At 31.2% G+C, this 15,822-nt stretch overlaps 2 protein-coding genes across 6 annotated transcripts; both read right to left on the bottom strand.

Moving 5' to 3' along the window:
• Positions 1–3,182: 3,182 nt before the first annotated feature.
• Positions 3,183–4,382, bottom strand: LOC108451020 (protein RADIALIS-like 4). Of its 2 annotated transcripts, none has more exons than XM_017748758.2 (2): positions 3,821–4,382; positions 3,183–3,499 (listed from the first exon to the last, which is right to left on the bottom strand). In XM_017748758.2, exons 1-2 carry the CDS (start codon positions 4,177–4,179, stop codon positions 3,436–3,438), a joined length of 423 nt encoding a protein of 140 aa, XP_017604247.1. In that variant the 5' UTR covers positions 4,180–4,382; the 3' UTR covers positions 3,183–3,435. The 2 variants fall into 2 exon arrangements, with proteins under 2 accessions (XP_017604247.1, XP_052884758.1); XM_053028798.1 differs by having other exon boundaries at positions 3,183–3,468.
• Positions 4,383–6,034: 1,652 nt separating this feature from the next.
• LOC108453636 (abscisic-aldehyde oxidase-like) lies at positions 6,035–14,640 on the bottom strand. 4 transcript variants are annotated; one of them, XM_053028416.1, is made up of 10 exons: positions 14,225–14,640; positions 11,663–13,363; positions 10,710–10,963; positions 10,318–10,524; positions 9,670–9,888; positions 8,257–9,222; positions 7,952–8,051; positions 7,725–7,819; positions 7,074–7,263; positions 6,035–6,522 (listed from the first exon to the last, which is right to left on the bottom strand). In XM_053028416.1, the coding sequence occupies exons 1-10, from the start codon at positions 14,391–14,393 to the stop codon at positions 6,278–6,280; spliced, it is 4,146 nt and encodes a 1,381-aa protein (XP_052884376.1). In that variant the 5' UTR covers positions 14,394–14,640; the 3' UTR covers positions 6,035–6,277. The 4 variants fall into 4 exon arrangements, with proteins under 4 accessions (XP_052884376.1, XP_017607354.1, XP_052884377.1 ...); XM_017751865.2 differs by having other exon boundaries at positions 7,725–7,823; positions 7,956–8,051; XM_053028417.1 differs by having other exon boundaries at positions 6,035–6,391; positions 7,725–7,823; positions 7,956–8,051.
• Between the last annotated feature and the right edge of the window lie 1,182 nt (positions 14,641–15,822).

Genomic DNA, 15,822 nt, shown 5'->3' with positions numbered 1-15,822 from the left:
AAAGAGAAGAAGAAGTATTTCACAAAAAAAAAAAAAGAAGAAGAAGAAAAGAGAGACTCACCTGTTTGAAGAGGAACGTATATAACCAGAGGAAAAGTAAACAAAAGGGAAAAGAAAAAAAAAAGGGGTCTGCTGTCTATTTGGAAAGAAGAAAAAAGAGGATTAAAAAAGTAATATAAGGCCAAAAGCACTTTTGGAGGAGAAAAAGTGGCAAAATTGTTGCTTTTTCATCTATAAAAAAAATGCTTATTTTAAGTTGAAAGAGTGGCAAAAATGAGGATTGTTCTTTAATGCTTTTAACAAAAAAGTACTTTTTTGGCAAAAGCCCATCAGACAAGTAGAGCCGGATGGGGCCTTAGTGTTGCGAGGATTCAAGAAAGGTTTACTAAAACATGTTTGGGGCAAAACCATAATTTCACATATTTATATTCGGTAATATGTATATTTGTTGTATTTGCCTATTTTTAATTTTATAATGTTTAAAATATTTTATATTTTTTAAAATTTTAAATATTTTATATTTTTTAAAATTCGATATATTAATAAGGATGATTATTTTATACACAGTCAATGAAGGTTTTATATTTCACAAGAGGATTGAAGTTATGATAAATGTTAAATTTATTTATATAATTAATTTATTATTATATCTTATTATACACTTATTCAACCCTCAATCCATTTGTAGAATCTAAAAAACTTCAACCATGATGGTATATCAAATAAAATTTCATATTAACAATCTATATTAAAAAAATTGAGACATTCGCATGTTATTGTTGTATTTTAGTTATTTTTAAGTCAAATTTTATTATCTAATTTTAGTATCTGATGGTATCATTTGATTTTTTTCCAAGTTAATTTATAAAATAAGACTTTTGCTTAATAAAAAACACACATTAAGTGAACTTTGACATTTCATTTGAAATCAATCTCACAATATATAATTTTAGTTGAAATTTATTTTGGCCACTCCTTTAATAGTTTCAATAAAGCATTTAAAGCATTTGAATTTTATTTTAAAATTTTTAAAGAAATAATGATAAATTCCGTTCTCCTATTATTTTCAAAATTAAATAAATAATCAAATTGATAGATTATTAATTTAAGATTCAATCTAAATATTAAATTAATTAAAATTCTGAAAAAATCAAGAATAGATGAAGGGAAAAAAATAGCCTAGCATCCATTGTCTTGAGAGAATACTTTTTTAAGAGAAAAATGGTAAAAAAAATGGGGATAGGGGGAGTTGAGCATTACAACAAACATACACAAGGCAAAGTTGGCAACAAAATAATGAAAGAGAAAAAAAAGTTCTACCAGATACGCTAAAAGCATTCTATCTTCTCCCTACTCTTTGGACGGTAGCTCTTTTTACCCAAATTGACATAAAACAATTATTTATTTATGAAAATATACCTGTTTTTTATAGTGTTTATTGATATCCCTTTGCACTGACCCAATCATCAGGTTTTCTTTTTTTTTAAATAATTTTTTGAGTGTAGCCTTTTTTTAAAATATCTGTTAAAAATAAATGTATTTAAGAGAGAAAAAATACTTTTTAATAATTGTCACTAATCTATCAGACGACAACAATCAGTAAATTAAAAAATAAATTTTAGTGCTGTCAATGCATCAAATAGCACCAGTAAGAATTTTCAAAAAAGAAAAGCGAAATAGAAGAAAAAAATGAAAAGAAAACCATTGAAATAGAAAAAAAAAGAAAACAAAAAAAAAAGGGAAAGTCTATGACGGATACTTGTTTTATAGGTGGCTATTGTCTTCTTAAATGGGATGGAGAATGGGAAAAAAAAGATATATGGGAGAAAGATAGAGGAAGTACCTTAAAAAGAAAATTATAAACAAAGAAGTGTTTATGAAGTAGTTGTCTCGTAAAATATATTTGGTGTCGCTACAACCTCAAGCAACACCCTCTTAAGTTTTTTTTACAGTAGCCAATCTAAAAGGAAAATTTTCATATTAAACCTTTGAACATTTTAATTTAGTGTTCTCAATGTATCAAACTACACTAATAAAAAGTAATTTTTTTAAAACTTGAATGATGATTGGGGAAGAAAATAATGGTGCTCCCATCTAGTCAAAGTGACACTCAACTTTATTGAAGATAATGACGTATTTTCATAATTAATTAATTTTCTTTTATTTTTATTAAAAAACTCGTTATGGTCTTTTTCTTCTTTCATTTTTTGACTTTGTGTAGGGTATACCTGAGTGGGGGTTGTTTTTGTTATTGTTTTTTTCATTTTATTTCTTTTTGGGTGAATGACTGAGTGAGGCTTGACTGAGAGAGGGAATTTTTTGGTTTTGGGTAGGTTATAGAGTTAGGTTAGGCTGGGTTTTTTAAAAAAATATATTTTTCTTCATTTTTTTCTTTTGGGTTGAAAAAAATTAGGCCGGATAAAATAAACAGTGGGCTTGTTTCGGGTTTGGCCCAAGCTAATCTAGCCCAAAAATATTAATACCAGTTCAATTGATTTTTTATCAGTTTTTCTGGTTGCTGGTTCACGGTCTTTTACCAATTTAGGGTTCAAATGGGTTTTTAGAGTTCTCTAGATTGATGTACTAACCAATTCTGGATCCAATTGGCTTGACCGACTAGTTCAGTTAGATTGAAACATCATTGATTACATCTATTATCAATTGAGCCTTTATTTTAAAAATTAAATTTTATCATTAATATTTTAAAGAGTTAATTTTTTTCTAAAACAAAAATACTAACTAAAAATTAAATTTTTTTATAGATATAGGTTTGGTTACCCACATAACTATTTATGTGTACTTCATATTGACATGATATCATTTATCTTATATGGCATGCTATGACAATAAATAATTTAAAAATTATAAAATATTCAAAAAACTAAAAGTTTAAATTTAAAAAATTAACATAAAATACATATAGATAATCATATGAGTTTCTTGTTTAAAATACAACGTTTTAGTCTATATTTTATTAAAACAATTCAATTTATTTTGAAAAGTTGATAATAAAATTTAACTATTTAAAAAAGTTAAGATTCAAATTTAATTGAAAAAGAAACAATTGAAAATGTTAAGGACTTAATCATTATGCCTTCTTTTAAACGGCTGCCAAACTTTATTAAATGAAATTTAAATGCAATAATGGTGTATGAATGATGCAAATTGATTAGTAGAATAAATCAGACAATCATATAATTTAATTATATTATGATGATAATTTTATTTATAACATTATTTACATCATACCATAATCAAAGTTGAGTCTCCACAGTTCTATATATTTTGTATATATTTTGATACTTTAAGATTCCTTCACCCGAAGGTAATTGGTTCAGAGGAGAGAATTCTTGTAGTGGAGATGCTCGTGGACTTGACACGTTAACCCAATGTTGCTTGATGGGTGCGTCCACCGTACTATCAACTATTTTATTGTTATGGATGGATGCTCATTTTTTTTCTCGAACTCTGTTTAAGAAAATATTTTTGAAGATTTAACCTGTTTGCCATATCAGTGAAAATGAGCTTAACAAAGTAATCATTCTTTCAGTTCAACAAAGAAAAACAAGTAGCATAAAATATATATATATATTTTTTTCATTGTTTAGTATGAAATTAATTAAATCCTTTAACAACATAATTTAGATAAAATTTTTTTTTGACAATCTCAAAACTGACTAAATTCAATATAATGCACTTAAAAGAAACATATAATATTTACCTATTCAAACAATCGATGACAAAATTATTTTCCAGATTTTAGAATCGATTAAAAAAAGAATTCAACTCTAAATAAGTTAAAAAGAAAGAGTTAACATACTTGTGCTCCTCTTCTGTCCAAGGACTTCCTTCCTTTCTCTCATTGTCTAGTTGATGTTTAGATTTCGAAGTGAAATATATTTGATTGTTGGAATTCCAAGTTGACGATAACATAGACGAATCGTCAGCATATCTTGGAATTTCAATTCGACCTGCCTCAATTTCGTAAACGTCATGCAAAAGCATATCAAAATGCTCTTCCACTTCTTTGGCTGACTTTCCAGAAATACGGTCAGCGATCTTCTGCCACCGATCAGAGGTTTCTTCCGGAAAGACAAGGAAGGCATGCTCAAAGAGCTTATTCTCGAGAGGACTCCACTCATTTGTGAGGTTATTGTTATTTTGATTCTGCGGATTCATCTTCTTTTTCTTACAGCAATTTTTGTTAAAGGTTTGAAAGGAAAATAAATTTTTAAAAAAATCTGGTTTAAGAAGGAATTAGGATTTTAATTTTCTGGATTTTTGTTTCCTCAGTTTTTCTTCTCGATACAACTTTTATTACAATGGTTTTTTTTTCTCGATTTTTGTTTTCCATTTATGATAATAATTACTTTCCAAAGCTAACCTAGAAAAGGAAAATATCCCGAATACTTTATATTCTTGAAAATAGATATTTATAATAAATTTATTTCCTTTTATATTTTTAATTTGAGTCATCTTTGAGTTAATAAGATATTAATTTTATTCTCATGATTTTTTAATATGATTTTATTATAATTAAATATTTTGCATTTATTTTAATAATCTAAATTTCTCTAAATATTAATTGATTTGATTTAAATGAAGAAATATTTCTTATTATAAATTTATTTCCTTTTATATTTTCCATTTGACTTATCTTTTTAATTAATTAACTTATCTTTTCTTAATTGCGGTAATAAGATATTACATCTATTGTCATAAATTTTAATGTGATTTGATATGATTAAGTTTTTGCATTTAATTTAATAAATTAAATCTTTTAAATATTAATTGATTTAATTTATTTCTCTTTATATAAAAACTTATTAAATTTATAATTATATTATTTTCTCTTTTAAATATAAGTATATAAAAAATAAATTTTAATAATGTGATTATTTTTATTACCTTAAATTATTATAGATAATTTACTACAATTTTATCGATTGATATTGACATTATTACCTAGGAGGTTGTTGGTGCGAGTGCGTTAAAACACATTATCTTCTTATTTAAGGGTTGGGGGAAGTTGTGGATAATTTTAGATATTGTATAAAAATATATAATAAAACCAATGATGAAATTAATATTTAAAAAATAACTGAAACTTTCTATAAAAAGGAAAATGTTGTACGTGGTAGTTTATATTTCTATTGATACATATAATTCTATTAATTTAATTTAAGTTTTGAAATATTCGGTATAATAAATTTTTTACATTTTGATTTTGTGAAAATGGATATTTTACACTAACAATTGAATTTTTTAATTGACTATCACCTCCTCAGTTCATGATATCCTATGAAAAAAAAAAACCTTTACGGTATCCTTAAGTTGGTAACAACCAAAATAAAATAAACAGATAGAAAAGAAATAAATCGAAAAATATAAAGAATATAATTAAAACTAAATTTTGTCACGTGTGGGTGAAAAAAATCTCTTAAAGTATTTTAAAAATTATTTAATAATAATTGTCGGTGAAATAATAACAATTTTATATTTTAATGTTATTAAACACCTATTCAATTATTTGATTTATAATTTTAATTGTTTTATCTTTATTTAAATAAAATGTAACAATAATATTGATTATAATTTAAAAAACTGTAATTTCATTGTTTTATAATATTAAATTAAAATTTATTTACCTGCTCCGAATAAGCGATAATCTAGTCGTTATGTCCACAATGATAGTTAAGGTAGTATGATGTTTCCTCTGGACCATTACCAAAGCTAAACTACTGAGATTTGGTTGTCCCGTGGCATCTCCGTCTGAACCAAACACTTTGTTTTTTTCTATATATATTGAACTTGAAACAGAAATATAAATGCTAAAGCTAAAATTCGAATCCAAAACTTATTGAGAGTTTCATAAACCAAAAATAGTTAAACTCGTGACTCACTTTCTACTCAGCTTTACTTCATCCCTTTCTTCTTCCCCCAAAGAATTAAACCATCCATGTCATTATCTTAGACAACGCTTTTGCAGGCATCATCAATATTGCAAGAAAAAAAAAAAGAAAAAGAAAACTGGTTAAATTTTACCTGAATTTTGTTATTAAAATTTAAGAATAAATCTTAAAATTACAATGTAATAGGCGAACTTCAGTTTAATGCTATTGTACATGTGAAACTATGATTTTATTTTGAATTACATCTCGATCTTTTAATTAACAGCGATTACATGTTTCCTAATACGGATGAAATGCCTTCTAGAAATGGAAGTTTATGTCTAACTTACTTGCTGTAGTTTCGTGTGAAGAAACTGAAGTAGAACCTAAACTGTTCCGCCTGCGGAATGCAGTTGCTTGCTGCCTATTGTCCACTGTAAGAACCTCTGGACATTTTCAAGCCCGCAGAGCTCCTTCACCACCGGCATGGTGGCAGGTACCTGCAATTGAAACGTCGAATAAGACTCATCCAGGCCACCCCATGAATGAAGTTGATGCCTGGCTTCTTTTATGGCTGCTCTTATAGCACAGTGAACGGAAGCCGCTAGTTTTAGTGGCGGCTCTCCGGAAGCTGCAAAGGCACAGATGGTAGAAGTCAATGATAAGTATTCACGTTTACCAGTCACATAACTTCGTGATCTTATTCCGTGTCCAGTGCATGAACTAAAACACTAAAAGGCAGTAGCTTGATCACCTCAAGTACCGACTACGGTACTACCTACTACAGAATATAGATGGAGAACAACAAAGCGGAGAATTATCTAGTCCGTGACAACAACCACCCTATGTTAGCCTTTTTGTCAATGGCCTGCACTTTCAACTAGTATTTGCTGACTACGAAGCAGTTTCTTCAAGGTATGCATTTCTTCCATAATCAAATATAAGGAGTTCTAGGAATTCAAATTTCAGATCAATGTTCCTCGTACTAAAAGTCGAGTGTCTATGCTTAGACTGCAATGGTTTAGCTTCTCAACTTTGTTAATAGTTTTTGATTCAAATTTGTATGAAATAAAGAGAAATGCCCTAATCGACGAATGTGTGAGTGCACAAAAAATGAATGATGATGAGATTAGCATTCATGCAGAAACAAAAAAACTAGGTTCAATAAGGATCTGAACTTGCCTTTTGATGAAAGTACACGGTCTTTATGATGTCCACTGTTCAGGATTTCAACATTAAACTTTTTAGGTACAGTATCCACCGTGGGGATCTTATATGACCAAGTGCCTTCTGCAACCACTAATCCTTTCGAGTTTGTGGGGTATTCTTCAAGCATAAAGAACCCTATTCCTTGAACAAAAGCCCCTTCAATCTGAATAAGAGAAAATCGTTAACTTGAATTTAGTATCATCTTAGATCCCATTCCCTATCTCAACTGCTGAATATCAAGACAGAAAATACTTAGATAACCAATGACTACTGTAGAGCAATGAATTTAAGCATGCTAGAAATGTAAAAACTTAAAAATGAGGACAAATTAGCAATGTTATTTGAACCGGACCGGCCAGTTGGACCGGTTGGAATGGGAACTGGCCGGAGTACCGGTGCGGAAGGTGCTTTTGAACCAGTTAGACTGGGAACCGGTAGAACTAGCTAAAAACTAGTTGAATCGGCGGTCAAACTGGGTTTTTAAATTGGACCAGTCAGACCAGTCAACTGATGGCCTGACCAGTTCGACCACTGGTCCAGTTTAGAAAACATTGCAAATTAGTAAAGGTTAAAGAACAAATATTTTAAATTTAAGTAATGAAAAAGGATTAGATTTGGGCCAACCTGTCCTAAATCCACGGCGGGGTTTAAGCTTTGGCCACAATCATATATGATATCTGTCTGCAATATTGTGGTTTGACCAGTTAAAAGGTTTATCTCTACCTGTAATGCCACAGTATTAGCAACTATAATGTTAGTTTTCGAAAACAGCTATTGTATTTAATTGAAGATTCACTTCAACAAAGACCGCAATGCAAGACAGCTGAGCTGAATAGAGCCCACTGATTTACTTGCCTCACTCACTGCAGCACCATAGTTTAGGTATTGCATGGAAGAAAAGTCCGGTACATATAATGAATTTGCAGACAAGTTCACGGAAATCATATATGCCTGCATGTGGTAGATTAAAAGTGTGAAACTGCATTGCTCATCTATATCTCATCAAGAATATAATTTTATATTGAGCAATCTACTGTCATAAACAGATAATTATGTAAGATCAGGTACTTAAAAGGTAGAACAAAAAAGATGGGCCATATAAATGTCAATCCCATTATTATGAGGTGATCTAGTACATGCAAAAGAAGATCGCTACCTGAAGAATCAGTGTCTCCCATTTTACAGGTCCCATTTGCTCCTCCAACTTCTCCTTTAGAGCAGTAAGTCTCTCAACCAAGATATTGCAGCAAAGTCTAACAGCTTCACAGCTTGATTCAGATGTCGTGCTGCCAGAAGTAAAACCGCCTTGAATTAAACTCAAGGTATCAGCTTGTATGACCCTCACCTTCTCTAAAAGTTCTTCATTTCCAGCACATTGGATCAAGCTGAGAGCATATGCAGTCATCTGTTTTACCTTTGTCCAAAGACCCTGACCGAGCTCAATTCCTCCAACTTCAACAACAATAGATCCATCACGTAGAATGCTTACTTTCCCTGGGGTTGCTCTTAAGATTACTGGATGCACAATAGGTATTCGAGAAATTCCCCTTTTCCGCCATTTATTACACCTATTAAACTCTTTTAACATTTCAGTCCTATGGTAAAAGTTTGAAGAAATGGCTAACTTATCCCATATAGAAGGTAAAGTATATTCCAATGGTTCACCAGCACAGGTCTTGAAAAATAATTTAAGCGTTTCAAACTTGTGGAGATTAATATTTCGGACAGAATCAACTTCCAGGGCAAGGGAGGATGCCACATGTTCTATTATAGCTTCAGCAATAAATGATGCTTGTACCTCCCCAGGGGCCCTCATTGCTGATCTACTTGGAAGGTTTGTTTTGCATACCTTTATATCAAAAGCTAAGGCACCCCAGTCGTATTTTTTAAGTGAACCAATTATGTTATGTGGCATAACTGGACTTATGTCGGCTGACATCCCTGCATCAACTAATATATCGAGTTTTAGGGCCGTAATCTTCCCATTAGATTTGAATCCTACACTGTAAGTTATTTTCATTGGATGCCTTCCTCCTGCCATTATCATATCAGTCTTGCGGTTTACATACATCCTGACTGGACAGTTTAGTTTGTAAGCAGCAAGTGCACATGCCGTAGCAACCTATAACATCACATTGTAAGCAGTCGGTAGCAATGTAAAAGGTCTATAATTAATTTAAGCAATAAAAAAGCACAAGCAAGAGCAGATTACTTTTTAAGTTTTTGACTAAGAGGAATGTTAGGCATGGGAGAGGATCAAGAATCACTTCAATATGCATCGCAAAGATAGTCTAAAAAGTTGATAAACCTCAACTATATGCTTATTCTACCTTTCACATCCTACGCAATGTTGTTTCCTTCAATTTATATAATTTTGTACTACTACACTAAACAAGTATAAGATAAAGATGGAAGCAAAATCAACCACATGGATTATAATCATTTGGTTATACTAAACAAATCTCTAGGCCAAAAATAATATGATATTAGTAAATAGTAATATTCATTTGAGACTGTTATTCTTGTCCACATTTTTAAAATAATCATTTTGAGGAAGAACGAAACTCACAGGGATTGCTTTTATAGCCTTTCCACCAAATCCTCCTCCAACTCTTCTTGTAATCACACGAACATTGTGACTAGGTACACCCAGGCATTTAGCTATCGTATCATGCACAAACTCAGGGCATTGACAAGAACTGTATACTACAATGCAGTTGTCCTCATCTGGCACAGCAAGAGCGGCTTGCGTCTCCATATAGAAATAGTATTGTGACCCAAGTTTGAGCTAGACATAAAAAATAAAATAAAATAAGTAGTTTGGCAACTTCTCTTGATCCAAGTTAACAACAGGGACTAAAAGAAATGACCCTAAACGAATTGTCATGGTTATGTTTCAAAGGGGAAAAAAGTGAAAAATGGGTCATACAGTAAAATATTCAGACACAGAGAAAGAACAGGGAGGTCGAGGAACTGAAGAATGAATTGGAGAGAAAGAGAGACAGAAAGAAGCTATGTTACACTGACCCTTTATTTTTATTGAAGTATGAGTGTCTGACACATGGATATGGGAATATGACCTCCAAAGATCCTTCAAATATATAGAAAAACTTGGAAAAATCTAGCAATACCCGTATCAGACACATACCCATATCTGAAACTCACACCTGAATCCAGTTAACGTAAGAGATAAGCAACAGTGAAGTATGATAATCACCTCAGCAGATAGAATTTGATGGTCAGATTCGGCCATTCCTTTTGAAAAAGCACCAACTGGTTCGGGGTTAAGTAAATGAGGGACCTCGTAAAAGCTACATTTCTCAAAAGCCTCTTCTACAGATAATATTGGTTCCAAATTCTTCTTGTCATAATCAACCACTGCAAGGTTGGCTGCCATGTCTGCATTTTTCTGTGTATCTGCAACCTGAAATAGTAGTCATTTATATGTTCAATTTTAAGAATGTCATTTTGTTTAAGATATTAGACACAAAAAGCCTTGTAGGGAATGTTATTACCATTCCATTGTGCTCGATATTAGTGAATATTAGACAAAAAACAAAAACAGAGGCCATAAGTGGCCAACCAACAAAAAGGAAACCATGGAATTACCACCAATGCAATGCGCTGACCAGCACATTGAGTAAGCTCATCTGCATATAAAGATTCAGAACCAAATATGGTCTGAGCCCCTATATTCTCCCCAGGAATATCTTTGAAAGAGATAACCGTGGAGACTCCATGGGGTGATGATCCAGGCTTAAATTTTATGCCCTGCACCCGTGCCAAAGGCTCTGTGCTATAAATAAATGATCCATGCAGGCAGTTTCTCGGAGATGGAATGTCATCCACATAAACAGCCTCACCTACAAAATACAGTAGATAAAGCAACATAGAAAAGTTGCAAAATGCATTCAGAAGGTAAATGAAACTTTGTATATGAAAGCTAATACATTAGTGCCTTTCACAGGGAAAACGTCAAAGACATCTAATCAACAGTACTTTTGATCCAAGAAAATGAGAAGTCAACTTTATCCAAATAAGCATTTATGTTTAACATTTTTAATTTATAAGGCATTACCACAATTAAGCTCTACAAATTTGAAGTTTCAGCTGGCAATAGTAGAAGCAAAAGTGTATACGCACTAGCACTAGAATTTTCCAACTAATTAATTACCTCCAGGAGTCAAGCTACTAGGGAATAGCAGGAAAGCATCAATCATATTAGTAGAGGCTGGTTATTATTTTTGTAACTTGATTCTTACTTTTGGAAGCAAAGTGAAAATATCTTTCAAGAATTAAAAAGTAAAAATTTAACTTCAGTGGCAGTAAAATGCATGATTTTGCTTCTATGCAGAATTAGCCATTTGAGCAATTTTTTTAACCAGTTTTTATCATATATATTTTTATTTGGCTATTTTATTTTGTTTTATAACCATGTTGAATAAAAATAAAGCAATGGAGCAAGTAAAAGAAAAAAAAAAAAAACAAAGGGAGCCTAAAATGTAGGTAATAGTGAACTTATGGCAGCTGGATCAAATAATAAGAAATGAGTAATGACAAACCAGAAGCTTGGATGACAGCTCCAACTTTTGTAAGTGGCTCTCCAACCGGATGATAATCTTTATTTAACTGAATCACCTGCTTTGCAGATGATAACAAAGCTGGGGATTTTATTTGATTGAACTGGTCACAGTTCTGTTTTATTTTGGAACCATTGGACAGCAAATCACTATTATATTCATCAAACCACAATTTAGAAATATCTGTGTAGCTGTTCATTAAGGGGCTTAGGAACTCAAAGAGAAAGCCAACAGCCAAGCTGGTCCTGTAAGCTGGACTGCTGGTGCCTTCTTCAGGTATTATGGTACTTTCAAGTAGTTTAATAGCCTCGTATATAACGCCAAAATTTAGCAACTTAGCAGATAGAAATTCCTCGACATTCCTTGCTCTAATTGAATGTTTTGTTCCATAAGCACCAAAAGCCAACCGGCAGTTATTTAGCACAATCCCAGCAGACTTTTTACAAAGAGAAACCTCAGCCAAGAAAGCAGCATTTAAATAGGGAAGTGCATTTCCAATAGGGCGTGGTGCAGCTCGATATGTCTCATATAGCAATTTGGTGTATGTTTTAGAAGAAATATCCCTCCTTGACTTCCAGCATGGAATTTTAATGCCTAAAAGAACACTGTTGGAAACTAATGGAGGCCTCCCAAGGAACTCCTCCAGTGTTATAGTTTCATGTCTGTGACCAGTCAATATATCAACCATTGTATCCACAGAAAGCAGTATTGTAGAAATATCTGATGGAAAATGTTTCCTCTGAGCCATTATCAGGTTTCCTCCCATACTAGCTGAATTCCTTACGAACCCTGTTGCAACTCGTTCCATATGGTCAGCAAGCTTTTCGAAAACCAGCTTACCTTCATGATTAATTCCACTGTCATTTTCATCCTTCAAAGCTTCAATAGCTTTGGAAATTGTCACAGATGCTCCAATTTTAATTCCTGTCTGGTCTTTACTAATGATTGAAAGCTCTGGAATATATCTCAAATCAATGTACTTGTTATGATGTCCTAGTTCCTTATAATAACCCATTCCTGTGTTACCAACAACGATCTTCATTGAGGTTCCATCATTCACCTCATCAGTTTGCAACAAGCTTTGGAGCTGCACAAGACTTCCAGGACTATACCAACAACACCCTTCAGATTCCAGATTGAAACCTGCCTTAATCACCGTCTTCAGAAACTCCGGAAACACACGAGTTGCGTTGTTACAATTGTATGGAGGTAATCTACTCAGCTTTATGTCTTCACTTTCTCCTTTTTTCCAAAAGGAGTTAAATCCCAAATCCTCCATATCCACATCAGCAGCAAAACTTTTACAGGCATCTACAAGGGGTCGGTAACCAGTACAGCGACAAAGATTTCCAGCAATAGACTTTTCTGCTTCTGGAACTGTTAGCTTGGAGAATCCAGGACGTAATCCTGTTCTATCGGTTTTATCAGCATTAATGAGTGCTGAATATAGAGACACACACATTCCAGGAGTACAATAACCACATTGAGAAGCATGGAAACCGGAAAACCTTTCCTGAATAGGGTGGAACCCATCCTTGCTATTTCCGACTCCCTCTGCTGTTGTAATCGAACACCCATTTACACTGCAAAGTAGTGTAAGGCATGAACTCACAGTAAAATCATCAACCTTGTCCTGCACAGGGTCATACTTGGAGAGAAGGACAAGACAGGCGCCACAGCCTCCTGTCATACCAAAAACTTTAAAAATACATAAACCATACTATTTTGATTCATAAGCAAATTCAATTCCCACACACACAGAAAAATTAATTAATTAATTAAAACAGCAATGTATGATTCAAAACAGCAATTACTTGTAGTTCCTCTGCCTTGTAAAATAGAAATAAATTAATTAACTAAAACATGGATTCATATTTGATTCACTTTTGGTGTACAATCTATACATTGACAAGTGAAATACATTATGCCACCTATTAAAAAGTTTAATTATCTGAAATACTTTTAAGATTTTTCTAATAAGCTATTGTGTGTGGTTCAAATACAAACACATATATGATTAGACTAAATGAACAGACAACCAATACAAAAAAAGACGTGTAACTTGCTTCTGTTGACAATAGGCTTTGCTTGATAAAGCAGAAAATTTAGTACTTACAATAATTATTGAATTTACATAGGAACTACTGTTCGGCAGATATTTCGAATTTAATAGAACTGTCAAACAACATATACTGAATGCAAAAATAAAATAAAAAATCAAACTTCACATACACAATTTATGCATAGAATCCGAATACCTGCAAAAGAAACAAACTTTTACATTCGGAAGAAGAAAATCCTAGTACCCATCAAAGAAAAAGTCACCGAAGTACAACTATCGTATTGAAATACACACGAGTCTATAGGCAATAACATGTTTGAGAACTTCAGATCCATCCATCCATCCATAATAAAGTAAATTCACTTGATACTTGAGAGAATTAATCAAAATCAATCCTACATTCCAGAATCTATAAACATTCCACAAAAAAAGGATAGGAAAAAAGATTACTTCCATAAAGGAATCAAAGGAGAAAGAGAGACCTTCACCACAACCAAGCTTGACACTCTTGAAAGAAGTCTGAGAACGCAAGAACTCAAGCAAAGTAGTGGAAGGGTCAAGTTCAGAGAGCTCAAATAGCTCTCCATTAACAGCAAAAACTAACGTTTGGTGTGGTTTTTTTGTTGGTGTAGTTTGGGTTTGCTGACCCATTTTCTGAGAGCCACTGCTGAAACTACTACTGACTGATAACCAGCGGTGGGATTTGCCCAGATTTAAAAAAAAAAAAAAAGGTCAAATAAATAAAACTTGCCCAAGAAAAAATGATGTCATAATCAAAATCAACTGAATATATATCCACTCCTTTAAAAGGTAAAGTCGGAGGCGCTTTCGTTGGCAGTCGTTGTCACTTCATCGTGAAATGTTGGAATTTGTCGTTTCTTCGTGTTAAGAGTTAGAGCCCATCATCCAAAAAGAATTATTTTATTTATTTATGAAAAATAAAGCATTAACAATTTATTATTTATATAAATTATAAATACATGTCTAAATAATTACTTAATGAAACTTTAAGTTATCACAATATAAATAGATTAAAAATTATAATAAGAATCAAACTATTATCTTAAAAATTACGAATTAGAACAATCTAACTATGAATTAACTACTTGAACTAAAAGGCATGCATGGCACTCAAAGACCAGTACATTTTAATTGCAGTCATCCACCATTTATCATTTACAATTTATATTTTGTAATATGCTTAAATTTACTAAGCTCTTTTGATTGTAATATAATTTGTCTTCTTTATAAGAACCACTTATTATAATAACATTTTAGATTAATTGTCAAATTTTTATGTTTTATTTTAATTATTCATAATAGTTTTTACTTATAATAACAACAGTCATAGTTGTGATTTGTGAAGTACTTTCTTTGTTAAATTATATTTTTATAACAATATATTATCTAAAATTTTAAGTAAAGATATAATTATTTCATATAAGCAAATCGATTGATTATAGTTGATTAAATAAAATGATATTAATTAAAATATTATTCACTAATTAATTTATTTTGGTAACTCATACTGATTAATTAAATTTGTTACATTTATAAAATTTATAATTAACCATATAAAAGCATATAAAATAAAATATACATAAACAATAATGCATGCATATGTTTTACACTTTTTTTTAATTTTGTTGATTTAATTTTCACTTTCTTCGTTTGGTGAAAATTCAAAATTATATTATAAGTTTACTACAATTATATATTTATAACAACATGTTATAAGTATATTACTTTTTATAAACATAAAATTTTAGATATAAAATTATTATAGAGATAATCAGTGTATTATATTCTATAATATTTTGTGATATATTGAAGTAAGCTTTTTTTTTTTAACTCTAACATTATATTTTGTAATATTTTGTCCATATAAATCCAAACTTATTTATGATATTTACTTTTAGGATGCTTCAACAATAATTAAGTGTTGAGTTGAATTGTACATGCAAAATATATTGTGGAATCATTTATTGATAATGAATTGATAATACTCAAAATTTTATATCTACACTTGTAATATAATAAATAATTAATGTATATTTAATATTCTTAATTCGATATATTT

Source organism: Gossypium arboreum, chromosome 5 (genome assembly GCF_025698485.1).
Source record: "Gossypium arboreum isolate Shixiya-1 chromosome 5, ASM2569848v2, whole genome shotgun sequence".
Taxonomy (NCBI): Eukaryota; Viridiplantae; Streptophyta; class Magnoliopsida; order Malvales; family Malvaceae; genus Gossypium; species Gossypium arboreum.
The sequence above is the reverse complement of the archived record's forward strand: the minus strand, read 5'-3'. Positions and strand labels throughout refer to the sequence as shown.